We start from the raw sequence: 17,302 nt of genomic DNA, 5'->3' as shown, positions 1-17,302 counted from the left end.
TATTTTTTGCTGTTTCTTTGATGGCCCACCGTGATGATGCCACCTGTGCCCCAACTGCATGTGTGTGTTTGTGCCAGCGGCAACATCTCTGGCCTGTCGCCGTGCATCAGAAGAAAAAAAAAAAGTTGGTAAGAGCACCTGGTTCCGCCCCCTCGCTGAGTTAAGTTGGGTGAGAGGGCGGCTTAACAAGTATGAAAAGCCAGGGCACAAAAATTTAAACAAGCTGCTGCAACAATCGTCTGCGTCCAGACCACTGCCCCATCTCTGCACTTTTGCGTACTTTTTCTCAGCATTACTTTCGTCGTGGCCTGTGGCTTTTCCTCTTGTAGGTTCGTTTTCATAGGCGGACCGTTGAATTTTTGAAGCGTGTACGCGATTTTTATGCAATTTCTTTTTTGTTGCCCTGCATAGTACCCATCTTTTCTCAGTCTTTCATTTTTTTCGCAGCGGAAAAGAGGGTGGCGTGGCCATATTGCCAGCACTTGGCGTTGTGCTGCATGCGGCACATGCAAAACCACAAATGATAGCAAAGTTGAGCAGGGTGCGTGTGGCTGTCCCTGCGGCGGCATCAGCAGCACCCCAATCACGACTGCAGATTCGGCGACAGCGGAGGCAGCGGGCGGAACCAGAACCAGGATGAGGACCCAGACCCAGAACCACACCAAGACCAGAACCAGGACCAGGAGAAGAGTGCTCTGGCATTCGCCGTAGCTGTCGCACTTTCAGTAATGTGACACTTTGGGCCATGGCATGTGGCAGCTGCAACAACGGCAGCAACGGAGCTGCAGCAGCAACAACAACCGGAACCGGAACAACAACAGTGCCAGCTCTTTAGCCGAAAAGCTAAATACACGCTTTAAGCATACGGATAGACAGCGAGTTTTCTAAGGAAATGCATGTCTGAGCATACGGTTCAATCGATAAATCAAATCGCAAAGAAACTAAATCACTGTAAAATATGGTGCTATGGTAAAGAAAGCTATTTGTAATACATCCACGGCACATATTTGATATCTTGCTTCTTTAATAAACTATAAGTAATTATTTTCCATAATATATATATATGTATATATGTTCTGTCACAAGCGGTTATCTTACCATTGTAGAGTCAGATTTATAAAAACCATAGATGACAGGATTCACTGTACCAAAAGCGTGCAGCAATTCCTTTAAGTGCTCGCAAATTCAAGACTTCTTCTTCTGCTCGCTCTTTGCCTTCATGAAGTGTCAATGGGAATGGAAGTGAGAGGTGGCGTGGGTGGAAGCCAGCGAGAATGAAGTCCAAACAATTTATATTAATCATACGCAATGTGGTGCCAAATTGTTCCGGGCATAGCCAGCACTTAAGGAGGTCCCACCATTGCCGCAGCTCCCATTTCCCATCTCCTGATCTCCTGCTCAGTGGCATTATCTTGGTGGGTGCAGTGCAGCAGCAAGGAGAAGGACGCATGGCGACGATGATGATGACGACGACATTTGGAGCAATTCCCGGACAAAGTCAAGCTCTTAACGCATGCAGTCGCAGGACGAAGGATGCGAGAGTGGCAAAGGATGCGAGCGATAAAAGCGCCGGCTAAAACGGATGGTGTATTATTCCTAACGACCAGCATATAAAAATAAATCCCCAGCCGAATGCATAGAGGAATCGGACCCGCAGTGGGTGTGCCCAATTGGCCTATAATTTGTTAGGCATGAGTGCACTGAGCGAAATAGCTTGGCTAATGGGCTATATAATGCACAAGATTCAGCCTTTCTGAGAGGTTTTAAACATGTTCACTTAGACTGTCCCTGTCATCCTTAATGTCCTTAATGTCCCGCGCTTTATTTGTAGTGTTTAACAGCAAGTATTAAATAATATTCACAGTGCATTGCTGTCATATGGCCTCAAATGCACTGCCGGCTAATTAAGCCAAGTGAGTAAGGACAATTTTGGATGACAAGTGCATTGGGTTAGAAGGATTATTAATTGGTGGCCAGACAAGGGAGCACTTTGCACTCGATTAGTGTATAGCAGATTACACATGAGTGAAGTACCACAAGGGTCGACTTCTCATAACTGTACGTCTTTAGCCAGGGAACAAGGACATAAAGGATCCTTTGCATAATCAAGCCACTCTCTTTGTGTGTGTGTGTGGCTTTTGTGGCATAAAGTTTCAGGTTTCCTGCGTCGTATGCCCAATTAAACAGGCCGCAAAAAGCCGTAGAATCGTATTCACATTTTCGATTCATGGCTAATTTACGAAAATTTGATTAGGATAAATGACCTTTCCTATTTAAATTTGGTTGTCCGCAGGAATACGCACGCACGAAATAACTAATTAAATTAATTTGATATTTTCACCGTGCCGAAAGCACACAAATTGTGGATCAACAATTTATATCTAACGGAATCTTTAGCCAATAATAAGCAAATGTTAAAAATGAAAACTAGTTGGCCAGGCAAACAAATCAAATCTTTATTTAGCTAACTAAAAGCGTTGAGCTATTAAGTCTAAACCATCGTTAACCACTGGGGAGAAATCGTGCAGTAAAATTTAATAGTTTCAAGGGAACAGCATTTTAGACTGGGTAGTAAAAATGCAGAGTTTCACTACAACTTTCCTTTATCCACACAATCTCTTAAAGTTTTAGAAGTCCTAAAAAGAGTTTTTAAATAATTAGGGAGAAGCCGCACTATTAGGAGGTAATCTAAGTTGTCTTCACTGTTTGATAGATGTGCTAAAACGGAACATATCGTATAAAATAATAAATGTACTTCCAACTCATTAAGAAGAACTTGAGTAATACGAAACCGCTTTCCCATTATATCTTATTAATTTTAGACTTAATTAATCCTCATCTTATTAACCAACAAATACAATTACAAGCCAACACTCAGAAATTCCAGCAATCAAGGAAACTCGGGTGTTATAGGCCGATTGCGTTCTCTTGTTAAAGTGATTAGGCTCCTAATTGGTTCAATCAAAGTGTCTTCAGACTTAATTAAATGCTCCTCTTCGGGAAGCATTCAAAACAAATCCCAATAATCGTTGGAATAATTACCTATCCATGCCAGCAAAAACACATACACATGATTGACTGACTGACTAAACTTTACCAAGAGGTAGCACAAAAAAACGTTGATTATTTAAGTACTTAAACGTGTTTTCGTTAATGAGCTACGAAATAATTCATAAAATGCCAAAAAGGCTAAGCACAAGCTCCCTTTTATTTCTCCTCTGGCCTGCGGCATTTGAAAATAATCCTGTGCGCTGAGAATTCGCGAGTATTTACTTAATCTGTCTCCTTTTGCGGGGATTCCCTTCTTCCGTCTGCGTATCACACAATGCAAAATGCTTATATTTACTTTTGATTATCTGCTTATGAACGGCACCAAAAAGAACAACAACAAAAGAGGCAGAGGAAAAGAGTTTGTTAAAAAAATGCGACAAAAAAGCTGGCTGCTAGAAAGTGGTTATGGTTTAAAAAAATGATATGATTTTAGTGGCAGTAAATTTGTATAGGAAATTCCAACAATGAATGAGTACCAGGAGTTTAAATTTTTAAAAGAGGTAGAATTTGTTGTACGTTAATAAATAAAAATATCAGATAAGATTACTTTCTTAATGGTTAATTTACGTAAATTCTTATTTAATAATCTAAATGCTATTATAGAAAAAAAGGTTTTTAAGGTTCAAAATAAACCAAATTTAAGGAGAAAATTCTGAAAACATATAAATAGACAAACAAACGGGAAACAAACGGTTTATGGCCAGGCTTATATATGGACCATATGGACGTCGACGCTGGCCAACAAACGAGGGTGGTTTCCACAATTCACCTCTTCGAACTTTGCGAGCAAACCACTTTATGGGTTTTTGCCCTTTTTGTTTTTTTCTTTGTTTTTGCTGTCAACGCTGCCTGTGTCGCGGTTGTAAAATCAGCGAAATGTTAGCACTCAGCCAAAAATAAACAAAAGCATATTTAGATGGCAATCGCATGGGTCGAGGGTAAAGATACTGAGTACTTTATAAGGCAAATCTTTGCCATGAACAATTCGGCCAAGTTATAAAATAAAATGTGGCATTGTATTGTAGAAAATCTATTGATGTTCTACTAAAAATCTTTAATAAGTTTTAAGAAGGAAATAAAATCAATTCATTTACAAAGTTTCATATTACTAACGATGATGGTAAATAATAATAAATGGGAAATCTTGGAAGATGTTTTCATATAACATACATATATCGCTTTGTTTATGTTGACACCAGTTAATCTACCCCAGAGTTTGGACTTTGCGGGGTACTACAAACAAAGCGGCACCTGCACCGCACACAAACACACACTAATACATAAGGCACACACACGAACTGCTGCAATAAGCCACGTGGCGCACACACACTCCTATTGGGGCTATAATTTATGTCTAAACGGATTCGGCAAAGTAGCAAAAGCAATAACAAAATCAAAAGCATGGCAAAAGCAATAGGTTGCAAAGTGTTACCTTTGGCCGGCGGCTATTTAAAGTGTAAACGCATCTCATCGGGATGATAAAGTGGCTAAATATCGACGGTGCAACAAGTTATGGGATGCCACCTTGCCAACCGAAAAGAGACACGTTCGAATGTGTGGCACTTGCAATCATTGTATTACTATCATGTGCTTGTGCGAATTTAATTGGTTTTCAATGGATGAGGAATCACAGCAGTTGTGCGGATAGCTAAGCATATTGACATGCAAAAATGTATAGCATACATTTGGGGGTGGCCGTCGGCGACCCACACTGCGTATGAGTAACGCGATTGCTTGCCAGTCGGATTACTCATACGCAGTGTGGGTACTCCGCTTGTTTGCGTGTGGCTCTTACCCCCGCACACACATACACACACTCGTTTTGTGATTTCCACAAAATTACATTTTGCAGTTACAAGTGGTATAAATAAATTTTACGTTTCGAAATGTTTGTCAGTGCGGTCAGTCCGCCTTTTTTCCCATTTTCCCATTTTCCCGCCGCATCCGCCCCCTCATTCGAAATGTTTGTGTGACTTTTGTGTAGCTGTTAAGTGGCAAAGCACACACACACATGGGAACACACAGTTAACTACATTTAAATTGCAATTTTCGCAAAACAAACCAAACAATTTCGGACGACATATCATTGAATTTATCTTAGTTATACATATGTGCCAATTGTAATATATATGCCTCCATTTGCAATTGACAACTGGCTAGTGGCTTATATATAACATGATATTCTCTAAATTGTCTCACAAGCGATTTAGATTTCGTTCGCTTACCAATTTTCAGCATGGAAGCTGTTTGGAAAATCTTTGATTGAAATGGAGAACTTGAAGTGAAGCTCATTGTTCATTAAGTTATCATGAACACGAAACCGTTTGGGTATTTGGCCAGGTCAAAAACAATTTAATATTGAAGTGTGCAGCTCGAGGGGATTTTATTTGGTTTGCATATGGTAAAGGATCCATATTGATGTGATTATTCCATGACTGGAATTATATATTTAGCAGTTGACCAAATAATAAACGTGTGCGAAAATTGCTTAGGCCGTAGAAAGTGGAAACTTGAAAATATTTTAGTATTTGTATTTTGGTTTCCCTTATATTCTCGATCTTGAAAGTGTATCCTACGATTATGTTTTCATTTGATTACATTTATCGGAGACATAAAGCTTATTGATTTTTAAATATTTTCTATCAAATTTAATTGGAAAATCAAAGAAAATTCAAACACATAAGTTGAATGAACTTTCTTGATTTCAATTTATTTATTGATTGTAATAGTTATAAAGTAACTATAACTATATCTAAAAGAATAAATCAACGCAAAACACACTTATTAATTTAATTTACTTACTTTTGTCTTTTGTCAGTTTAGTGTGTAATATCGACCTTTGCATTACCACAATTTTCAATTGAATATAATTGGTTATTGCTCCCTTGCTGCTTAGGCATACAAAGAGCTTGATTTAATTATCCACACACCGCTGCCATTATAGCCGATTTCTCCTTTCACTTATGACCAAGTTTTCCAAACAAATTAAATATACTTGCGGCTAAAAGCTTGAAAATGGCACAAACATTAAGCCAAACACTCAATTGTTTTGTGACTACTTAGAGCACTCAAATTGCTTTTCTGCCCGCATCGCTCTGTGGAGAATTGGCAGGCTAATTTCCATTTTCCAACTTCGACAGCGACAGCGGAAGCAAAAGTGATTGAGTCGTCTGACGATTGTCGCATTTTCAAGTGGTCAGTGGCCACCAAATGAAGAAGAAGAAGATGAATCACTCCCAGGAGAAAGTATCCACACAAACACTCACCATTCACATAGGCGGCAAAGTCAAAATCCTTGTTTCCAATCTCCGATGGCTGCTGATGGCGCTGCTGCTGCAGCTGCAGATCCTTGCCCGCTTTCGGCGCGGAAATGGCGTCATTTCCGGCTGCCAGGGCCGCCACCGTTAGACTCAGACCCAAAATCAAAACCGCCAATGACATTGTCTTGCAGCATTTGGGCCTTCGATTGCGGTAGCGGCGGCACTGCGCCGCCATGCCGCCTGCTAATTGCACGCACACGGAAACGGAAATAACACGCGGTTCGCCGGGGGGAATACTGTACTTGAACAACACGCTGCAGGATACAGGGATGCAGGACCACCTTGCCCAACGACAACAACAACAACAACTACAAGAGCACACTGTCAAAAAATAAAAAAACAAACACCAAACACCAAACACAATTGAGCCGGCAAAGCCTACGTATTCTGTGAGTTCTGTTGTGTTTCAGTTCAGTTCTGTTCAACTCAGCTGCTCAGCTTACTACGCGCAATTCGCAAGCCGGCCACGAAGGATATTCTCGGATATTTCGGTTGCCGATTCTAGCTGCCGATGTCGGTAGGAGCCGCAAGGACCTGCTGCCTGGCCAACGTGCGAGGCGCAATTGAGCCACCAAATGCGCTGCCATACACTCATATAGCCTTGTCAGTCGACAGTTGCCAACTTGCAACATGCCGCACATGCCGTCAGGAGCCGAACTTCTGTTTTGGTGAATGGGCCCCGCCATCGGCGAAATCCGAGTACTATTACGAGTTCGACTTCGAGTCCTGTGTGTCGCCCGACGCCTGCGCCTTTCCGCAAATCTGAAATCACCAAATCCGAAACGACAAAACGACGATAAGGGGCACAAAGGTGCGCGGCAGTTGCAGTTGCCAGAAGTCAGTTGCAGTTCATTTGCTTGGCTACGTGACGCCAGCTTTTCGAAGCGGGGTTGCTTTTCCAAAAGGCTGTTGGGTTTGCCCCCAAAAATAAGCAGTGGGAAATGGTACGAGCTCCCCGCCAAAATAGAGGAATAATGGATAATGGTTAATGGCCATTGGCAAATCGAAATTGCATGCACTTCGCTGGTGTTTTCCAAAATCATTTTTAGTGGCCAGAGTCCGCAAACTGTTGCTGCTCGATATCGCAGTTGATCAGCAGCCGGTTGGGTTACAAAACTGGTTGATTTGATAACTGAAATAAGATTATTGAAAAGTTGAAATAAAAGAAATTTATCATTTATTTAAGTATCTAAAAAATAGCTATCTATATAAAATATCTATTGAAAAGTTGAAATAAAAGAAATTTATCATTTATTTAAGTATCTAAAAAATATCTATCTATATAAAATATCTATTGAAAAGTTGAAATAAAAGAAATTTATCATTTATTTAAGTATCTAAAAAATATCTATCTATCTATTGAAAAGCTGAAATAAAAGAAATATATCATTTATTGAAGTATCTAAAAAATATCTATCTATCTATTGAAAAGCGGAAATAAAAGAAATATACCTTTTATTTAAGTATCTAAAAAATATCTATCTATATAAAATATCTATTGAAGTTGATCATTTATTTAAGTATCTAAAAAATATCTATCTATCTATTAAAAAGTTGAAATAAAAGAAATATATCATTTATTTAAGTATCAAAAAATATCTATTGAAAAGTTGAAATAAAAAAAATATATAATTTATTTAAGTATCTAAATAAAATGTTAAAAATAAATCAATATAAATAGCATTTAACATTCAATTATACTTTCAAATACAAATGAAATCGATACAAATTTGGATGCAGCTTGTATCATATTTTATATTAATTCTTATTTTGCTTTATCAATTTATTTGAATTTTTTTTCCTTTTTTTTAAATAGTTTTTCAATTTGTTGCTGACAGTTTTTGATTTCTTTGAAGCCCTAATACTTCAAGAGCATCAAAAACGACGGCTTGTCAAAATGGGAGTTGCATTGTTGTGTGCAGCTGCTGCACTTGTCGCTTTTGGCGTTGTTGCATCTTGTTGCTAGTTTAAGCAGCAGCAGCAACTGTTGCAGCAGTGTGACCTGTGACCTGTGGCCCTGCGGATCAAGAGCAGTTGGACATGATTGCCACTGCCGTTACAGCTACTGTTGCTGTTGCTGCTGCCATTTGGGCCACGATTACGGGCGGACACTGATGTTGCTGCTGGGCTTAACTGTTGCCGTTGTTGCCGGATCCTCTGCGTTCGATTTGGCTCGCAATTGCACTTGCAATTTCGCAATTTGCCCCATTCGTATTCGTATTCAGTATTTGGTATCCGGCAACAACCCGCGCCTCTTTTTCTTCCTCTCTTAATTAAAACATTTTGCAGTTGATTTGCGCGGCTGTGTGGTAATTTGATTACCACTCGCCCCTTCTGGGAGTTTGGGCGTCTGCATATGTAGCTGTATCTATAGCTGTATCTATATCTGTATCTGTAAATGTATCTGTATCTGTATCTGTATCTGTATCTGCAGCTGCGTTAACGACTCATCGACGACGCGCAAATATCCGTAAATATCCCAGCTTAAAAATTCAGCATTTTTCTGCAATGCCAGGGAAGGCGGCATTACTGAAAAAATAGAGGGGGGTGTATGTCGTTGGGAATAATTAAATCAATCGATGGAGTGAGGAAGCATCCAATATTTGTTTTCGCGACGCACTACGGAAGCTATTACAAACCGGCTTTTGACAATAAATCTATACATACGAATTAAAATCAATTCGTAATTCATAAATTGAATAATATTAGTTTAATTAATGATAAACGCAAATTCGATTGGGTATTCGATCAGCATAAAAAAGTATTGTAAATAGATCTAAATTTTCAATGTCGCCAAATATGAATTACCTTTTGCGAGATAAGCAAAATTACATATATACTTAAAGAAAATCATCAATTATAGCAGATATTACATAATGATGCCCATTGTTTACGGTTGACATTAATGGGCAGCCAGAAGCAGCAGCTAATCTAATTAAAGTGGCCAACTTATTGCGATGGACTGCCGTTGGCACCTCTTTTTCATTGTTGTCTCATTACGTATTATTATATGTATGATTATTATGGCTTTGACTATCATTGTTATTACGACAGTATCAGCAGCAGCAATAAACTGATGCCTGGACAAAGGGGCGTATGCTTGATGCCAATGAGCTGTAACTTCCACATTATTTCACCGCTCGGCCATAATGCTCTTTTGGCCATAATTGTTGCTGCGGCAGCGACCCGACTAATTGTTGCGCTCTGCTCTGCTTTTGTTTCTCGGCGCTGGCCTAGTCAATCCATCCATAGCTGGCTTTCAGCAAGAAGGCCATGTTGCACTGAAGGCTGCAACCCACGGGGCGCTAATTGAATTTGCTGCCGCCGCTGGCCAATTGCGGTCCAAAAATTGAACAAAGCCGCGCTTTGCATCGAAATAGGCAGAAGCCTCCAAAAACAAAAAGCGCAACTAGAAGCCAAACAACTGCTGATGGTTCAAATTCTGGGACACCCTTCTCCACTCGGGGTATACAAATAAATGCTTGGCCAGAAATATCATTCAAACATATTTGTTTACTTTTGTTTGCCCTTTTAAACAACAGTGCACTTTCAGAATATTTCTTAGACAAATGTTTATTTGCTTCAATATTATATATTAGTTACTAAATCTAAATCGAATGCCCTTTTTTTGCAGGGTATCAAATGACGAGCAGCGTGCACAAGAACCCGCTCTCGGTGGCAGGATGTGCGGAACGGAGTGATGATGAGGCCATTTGTTTGGGCCAGTTATGCATCATTTGGGCAACGGGGCGGGGCATGGCAATGGTAATGGAAATGGTGTATGACTGTTGGTGGATCGATTGCGTTTTGAGGGCGATGTGCGATGTGCGATGGACAAAGGACGAAGGACGATGGCGGATGGGCATAGGTAGGCAAATTCGATTTGACGGCGCACAATTTCCGGCCGCGCCCGGCACTGTGTTCCTCATTACAAGCGAATAAGAGCCGAGTCCTTGTGGTCAGAAGAGCGTGCCGCCCACTCAGCTTTATTCGCACACACTGACAACATTCACAATTAGCGGCCGGATTCCCCGGCTGCGATACTGCGGGATATTTCCGGACTACCGCCGTCGCCGCCGGCAGCAGCAGCTCCTCGGATAATGTGCGCCCAGGAAGATCTCGCAGGCGGAGCAGTAATGATTCGTTGTCCGGCAGCCATTCCATAAATACGGACACAAGCAAGCGCAGCAGCACCAACTCAAAAAGAAATTTGTACAAGGATATGAGTACTTCGAAGTTCTAGGTATGTTGCTTACATAAAGGTAATTTATATAGTTTCACTAAATCATACGATTCATACACACATACGTTGGCTCATTATTTTGTTCATACTAAGTGTAGGGTACTTGAAACATAATTATAATCTCTTTACCAACTTAACATGTTATTTACATAAAGATACTTTATATAATTTCAATTATTCATACGAGCCTTGAAAGCTTACTCACATACATTGGCTCATCACTTTGTTCATACTTAGTGTTAGGTACTTGGAACTTAATTATAATCTCCTTATCAACAGCCAATTTCAAAGTTAGTTAAAGAGTGAACTTTTCAAACTAAGTAATTTAAATACCGTACTCACCCAAAAGTGCACAGGCAGAGGGCCCAAAGGTTGGTGCGAGCATTTGGTGACCTCTTCAATCGGGTTACTCCCCGTTGACCACAAGCTGGGCACACGATGTCCGTCGCCTGGCTGCCCAGTTTGGGCTGCGGACTCAGGATAAAGAAATCTGACAATATACAATTGCGAAATATGCAATGGAATCGGTGTGAGTTCATAGTTACTTCTCACAGGTGGCACGGCGAGGTGCTCAGTGTGATTGTGCTCCGATAATCCAACCGATTGCACGCTCTCCTCGTCCTCAATTTGGGGCATCGGCATCTCCTCCACCCTGGACCTCAGATGTTGGGGCTCCGCGAAAAAGGTTCTTCGACGGCCGGTGTGGTGGTCCAAACTATCCAGAGTCGCAGACGTTTGCATTGCATCATCGTAGGTGGGCGGCTCCGATGGCGACAAGGACATTGGTCGCTGTTTCTGCAGATCCTGACTGGGATCCTGGCCTTGGAACAGCATGCGATGCTTCTCTTCGGCCATGACAAGCCCGTCTGTTTGGTAAGTTTTGCCCTACGATGGCTTTTATTCCTTTGCAACAATAATAAACCATGTGTCATACAGAGCTGGGCCAAAAACAGTTGTCGTTGATAGCGAAACATTCTTGGCCAATTAACCAGCTGCCAGCAATATCAACGAGTCACTCACAATCATAGAGAAATCCACAGTTGGTCGAAAAAAGAGTTTGGAATGGAAATGGAATGGTCTACATGAATCACCTTCATCGTCGTTGGAGAATATTGTCAGCTTCCGTTTCATTTCCTGTTCATAACTTTTGCAATATGTGCTGCTGACCGCTTGCACTGGCAATAAAAATGTATAAATATATCAAACACTTAAATATTTTTAATTAAAAATTACAAATTTCTCTAATTTTGTTCTCATATTTAAAAGTATCTCTTAAAGTTTCACGTCCAAAATAAAACTAGTTGCATAGAATGATGTGAAGCAACATTTCTTTCATAGAGTTTTTCACAATGTATTCGTGTTTGCGAATCCCCCGTTTCTTTTTTTTTTGTTTTTTTCTGTTTTCCCCTCAAGTTTTTCAATATTTTCCGACGACAGGCTGAGAGGAAAAATGGGAATAAAATTCTGCATGCCACTTTGCATTTAATCAACTTTATCGCATGCATGTAAATAGTATGCAGGCGCAAATAAACTAAACAGGTATACGAGAAATTATAATAAAAACTTTCATTTGCATATGGATAACTGACATATCTGGATTGGCTAAAAACATCGCTTTAGTTTGTCCAAAAAAAAGGGCATATTTTATATAGCTTAGACTAACATTTGTTAAAAAAATTCCTCTGCTTTTCTGATATTAAATTTTCGTGTTTGCTTGGCTTTAATATTGTTTATGAATTCCAGGTTGTGCCAGGGTTTATTTTTTTAGCTTACTCCTGTTGTTCCGCCATCTGCCATTCAAATGGGAATCAGGTTTTTTTTTGGGATCGGGGCACTGAGAGCTGTCGCTGCATAAATTTGCAGTCCATTTCAAGTTGGCTCATCGCTTTGATGTTTGATTTATTGCACACCGTGTGGGGGTCCAAGGGGGCAGGGGGATTGAATGGGGGTCAAGGGGTTAGGGTGTTAGGGGGTTAAGGGGCTGAAGTGCCATGGCGTGGTCTTATCGGCCAACATGCCAGACAATTGTGAATGGCAACTGCAATTGAATGTGATGGGGACTACGTTGCGTATCAGGTGCTGACTTGGCTACGCAAATAAATGGATGAGACGCGCAAACAAATCTGTGAAGGGTTCGCATTTGATTATCCTGCATCCTGGCATTGCTGGCATTTGGTCTATTTATGCATTCTAAAGGTCAGCTATTGCGGAAATAAAAGGCAAATCATGAATTAGTTATTTAGAATTTGAATTATTTATTTAAAATGTATGCCAGGCAGTCTATTAGGTTAATTAAATTGCCACATTTAAATCAAGAGCACTACTTAATTGATGATGATGATCCCGACGATTGGTCTTCATTTCGGATTTCGGGGTCTTTGGGTCTTGGGATTTCGCATTCGTTCAACTGATTAAACTGTTAGCTTATTCTCACACAGACCGCCTATGGCCATCTCTTTCTCTCCAGTGGCGCCCTCTCTGTCGCACTGATTGCGGCTTTGGCTGCAAATGTGTGCAAATAATATTTCGTGTAATTGCAATTAGCGCCAAAAAGGTTTTCACCGTTCACAGCTACTGAATGGAGCAGTCGTATCTTCTCCTTCGCCGCCCACCTTTCATCACGCTTTCACCACCTCCATATAATCCGCCTCGTTCACTTTTATATATATTTACGTATATATACATATATATATCTCTATTTGTTGTTTGCTCCTGCGAGGAAATGCGTCCGTGCGAATTGCGATTTCTTCGATGCTTCAATTACATTTGTACACCTGAGAAAAAAATGTACTTTACGTTGTTGGTTAATCAAAACATATGATAGCTTGAAGGCAGTTGGAAATATATTATGAATATTACTAGCAACGAATCAAAATTGTTCGCAGTGTAAAGTCCGTGTGCCTAGGCGCCAGGAAATCAATGTTTAAAAGGGAAGCTGAAACTGCTGCTGACGCCTTTTCTCACACCCTCCTGCCTGCTGGCTTGTTAATTTGCCAAAAGAGAAAAAAAACAGAGAGAAGTGAAGAAAAAGATATTGAAGGTGCCAGATCCACAAAACTCTACCCTCATCCGCAAATTTCTTCAACCAAAAAAAATATAAAAAAAAAAAAGAATAGCTGAGCGCTAAAGCGACTAAATAAGGGCAAGAAAAACATAGAGGGAAAACAAAGGAAAAAGTCGAGTAAATGTGTTTTGGGTTCGTGTAAAATAGTTAAAGTTATGAGCCAAAATGGAGCCAAAGAGCAAAATCAACTCGCACACACACTCGCACTCAGCCACGCTAAGTGCAACAGTGTGTGTGATTTTTTTTTGGGAGGGTTTTGGGGCACGAGTAATTCACATTTCGAGCACGTCTCGCTTTTATGCTCTTAAATGGCGAGTGTATCTGTGCAGGACCTCCACTTCCCATCACATGTGTGTGCGTGCGTGTGTGTGTGTGTGTGTGTGAGTGCCGGTGCCGTCTGTGGCAAAACGATAATTTTGTTGATGATGCCATGATTATAAGTTTTAGCCTCATCGCAAGAGCTCTCAACTTGCCGCGGGGAACAATGGCGGTTAGAAAACGGCCAAGAAAGCGTTGAATCCGGATTAGTCAAAGCCAAAATACCCGGTGTTTCACTTTAATTACTTTTAATAAATTAAAGCAAATTCTGTTGCAGATTCTTAACTAATTTAATGACTAATTTAAATCGTATTTTGAAATGTGGTAGCTCTAAAAGTTGTTTTAGTTTTCAGCGTTTTAATGTTTGCTATAAGGTTTCTTGAGTGTCCAAGTGTCCTGTGCTAGGCACTATTATTACTTTTTACAGGGTATCAGTTTGCATACGAAGACTTGCCGACCAAGCAACCCAGCGACCGTCACCGGGCGCAATCAGGGGTTCAAGTGGCGTGTCTGCCAGCCGCGTATCTGTGCCACATGTATCCGTATCCGTTGCTGTATCTTTTCCTAAGTAAATTACACACACATACGCAAGGCAGGGCGCAAGGGCCACGGATGCGGTCCACATCCCGTGCGCGTGAATGACCCACATAAATAGCCGCCTGCCCCCAACTCCAGGACGGCCCTTTATTGGCACGTACCAAACAAGGCAACGAAAAATAACACAAAAATCGAAATAAGATGGAGAAATGCGAAAACGGGGGAAAGGGAGAAAGGGGGAAAACCCATTCAACAGTTCCACAGACACATTTTTCATTATGAAACTTGAATTGAATTTCGACTCGAGCGCCGCAGGACTAATCGTAAGTGGATAGAAATTTGGCCCAAATCGATTGGCATGCCCCAAGAAGTCCTTGTGATCTACTCAATATTTCATAGGACGCCTTCAAAATGAAGTGACATCTGGACAGGACGAGCACGAAAGCACACACACATATGAGCATGGTCGCATTGACCAAGTGGAGGGAGATATGCATCATTAGCAACATACGTATACGTAATTTCTTGCCCCCAAAATATTTGTCTAATAAATTGTGTATTTATTGCTTGTGCGCTTGTAAGTAGCCATAAATTTACGAGCATGACATGGCCAAGTTTCCTTCGTCCTGCTATTGATTTATTATGATTTTTTGTTGTTTGGGCCTCTGCAATGCCGTCTTGCCGAATATCCAAGTTTTATGTGCTACGCAAAAACCGAACTGTTGCATGTTACTGCGGCCACTTGCGGCATGTTGCCACTGATGTTGCTGCTGTTGCTGCTGTTGCTACTGTTGTTGCTGCTGCTTCTGCTGCTGCTGTCGACAGGCACATTAACTGTTTGCTCGGCAGATTTTTGGCAGACAATGTGAAAATGTTTACACTGCACTTGCCGCCCGTCAGTTGTGCTCGGTTCAGTTTGGTTATTACTGCTGCTCCTACTTGTGCTGTTTAACCCTTGCTGACCTCCACCGCCATTGCCATGAAAAGTGCACTTTTTGCCCTGCTTAAAGTAAAATGTTTTTGTACAATCAGGACATCAGCATCAGCGAGGCACTTGATGGCCTCTGTCTTGAGTAAAGTAAAAATAGTATTGTAAAAGTAGTACAAATGTTGATAGAAATTGTTGCCTACTTTCACGCTGAATTGGATAAATTCACTGTTTTCGATTTTAAGGTTTATAAAAAAGGCAGTTATTTAAGAATTTCCTAATCATTTTCATTTATTAAACTTTACTTTGACATTATTGTTTTACGTAGAACCGAACTGGTTTGTATAAAATAATGTATTTTCATTTTGATAGATTTTTGCTAACTTACATTTTTGTAATTCCATTTAACACATATATATATTCAAAATAAATATTTCAATTTCCCAAATGGTCTCTGCTAACTTCTATAGTTTTTCCCATGTCGTCATACGTGGTATGCAAACTTCACATGTTTTTCCTTCAGTTTTCCCATCAACTTTTCATCCAGATGCTCTTGCATGTACCATAAGTGTGTGCCCTTGCAGGTGTGCGTGTGTGGGTGCGCTGACTGTATGTGTGTGTGTGTGTGTCGACTTGGAAAAGTCGAGAATCAGGAGTTCGCTGAAACGCTAATGTTGTTTTTGTTGATTCTGCTCTCGAATCCAACCCCTCGTAATGCCCTTCTTGTTTTTATTATTATTTTTTGCGCCAGCACTTATGGCCTAATGCCACATTTCCAAATAATGGAAACAATTCAATTTAGAAAAAAAAATGGTCTGGGGGATATGTTTCACTTCTATATTTAATGCTGCCTTCGATATACAATATTTGAAATATTTGCTTAAAACGTAATGCTTATAAATGGATGGAATGATATAACATAGTTGTGGATTCTGGGCGATAATAGGCTTTAAATAGTGTAAGGCTAAAATTAAGCAAAAAAAAAAAATTGAGTAATAATGATGAGAGAAAACCACGAACATGATTACGAGTAAGAGTTTAAAATCTATCATGAAAACATCTTCGTTTCGGCATTAAACAATATTTTTTTTTATATGTAGATTATTTTAGTTTATGTGTAGATCAGTCTGTGTGCAAGCACTGCTAAACGAAAATCTCTAAAAAAAAACTCTTTAACATAAATACTTGTTAAATGTAACTAATCAAAAAATTAATAAATCGTGCATTGAGTTGAGTTTCCATCGAGTTTCAGGCCAGGCAGAAGAGTTTCCTCCAAAACGAGGGAGTGGGCGGCAGGGTGGTGGGCACAAGTCCTTCCCAAATGGCTGTGTCGAACACATCCTTGACTTTGTCCTGCGAACGAAATAATGTGGTTATTAATCACTGCTCAATTAAATCAATAATGCCACGCAAATAAAGTTTCTCTGCCTTTTTTTTTTTTGTTTGCTACACTAATTACTTGTATTGTCTGGCTGGATATGCGGCAAATGAGATATTTTCCCCTAAATGAACTAACTGTTTGTGCATTTATTTACTAGTTTGTTTATTTAAAAACTACCTCTGCGCTTACTTTTTTGCTCATTCTTAGTTTAGCATTAGCAGTCTAGCATTTACCATTTAGGCAAGTCCCTTACAAAATAGAATTTATCTTTTGATTGACAAACTGACAACTTCTGGGAGACCCTAGTCGCCAGCTCTTCCATTCTGAGCCTCTGAGGATCGGCTTATTTTTTCAACGAAAATGCTGAACAGTTCTTCTCGCCGACGGCAGTGCAACTTAATCTCGGTTTCTTCCATATATATGCTGTCGTCTTATTTTCCCTCAACTAGTGAAGCACTTG

General features: G+C 40.2%; 3 protein-coding genes across 8 annotated transcripts in view; all 3 read right to left on the bottom strand.

Moving 5' to 3' along the window:
• Window positions 1-6,939, bottom strand: part of LOC120456353 — a 37,436-nt gene extending 30,497 nt beyond the window's left edge. For 5 of the 6 annotated variants that reach the window (XR_005616826.2, XR_005616827.2, XR_005616828.1 and 2 more), the window contains exon 1: window positions 6,318-6,939. Coding sequence is in view for 2 of the 6 variants with exons in the window: in XM_039643139.2 (XP_039499073.1) it covers window positions 6,318-6,546 (229 nt within the window). In the remaining 4 variants the exon portion in view is untranslated. Of the gene's footprint in view, window positions 1-5,853; window positions 6,023-6,317 lie in introns of those variants that run through there. The other variant, XM_039643140.2, reaches the window with a different exon arrangement.
• Window positions 6,940-9,926: 2,987 nt separating this feature from the next.
• On the bottom strand, window positions 9,927-11,481 carry LOC120455976. Its single transcript, XM_039642529.2, has 3 exons — window positions 11,160-11,481; window positions 10,957-11,104; window positions 9,927-10,568 (listed from the first exon to the last, which is right to left on the bottom strand). The coding sequence occupies exons 1-3, from the start codon at window positions 11,467-11,469 to the stop codon at window positions 10,433-10,435; spliced, it is 594 nt and encodes a 197-aa protein (XP_039498463.1). The 5' UTR covers window positions 11,470-11,481; the 3' UTR covers window positions 9,927-10,432.
• A 4,803-nt stretch (window positions 11,482-16,284) lies between these two features.
• The window catches only part of LOC120456472, a 48,466-nt gene continuing 47,448 nt past the window's right edge, over window positions 16,285-17,302 (bottom strand). Inside the window, exon 9 of the mRNA XM_039643330.1 lies at window positions 16,285-16,814. Within this exon, the coding sequence (XP_039499264.1) occupies window positions 16,710-16,814 (105 nt within the window). The 3' untranslated portion in view covers window positions 16,285-16,709. The remainder of the gene's footprint in view (window positions 16,815-17,302) is intronic.

This window comes from Drosophila santomea, chromosome X (genome assembly GCF_016746245.2).
Source record: "Drosophila santomea strain STO CAGO 1482 chromosome X, Prin_Dsan_1.1, whole genome shotgun sequence".
In the NCBI taxonomy this organism is placed as follows: domain Eukaryota; kingdom Metazoa; phylum Arthropoda; class Insecta; order Diptera; family Drosophilidae; genus Drosophila; species Drosophila santomea.
The sequence above is the reverse complement of the archived record's forward strand: the minus strand, read 5'-3'. Positions and strand labels throughout refer to the sequence as shown.

What these genes read in the sequence shown, in the direction of transcription:
- LOC120455976 (XM_039642529.2), bottom strand. Translation starts at nt 11,469, where the DNA reads ATGGCCGAAGAGAAGCATCGCATGCTGTTCCAAGGCCAGGATCCCAGT. An exon ending in CGCCGTGCCACCTGTGAGAA is followed by an intron (nt 11,105 to 11,159) that starts GTAACTATGAAC and finishes GTATATTGTCAG; the next exon opens with ATTTCTTTATCCTGAGTCCG. An exon ending in CTCTGCCTGTGCACTTTTGG is followed by an intron (nt 10,569 to 10,956) that starts GTGAGTACGGTA and finishes TTTCTTTTTGAG; the next exon opens with TTGGTGCTGCTGCGCTTGCT.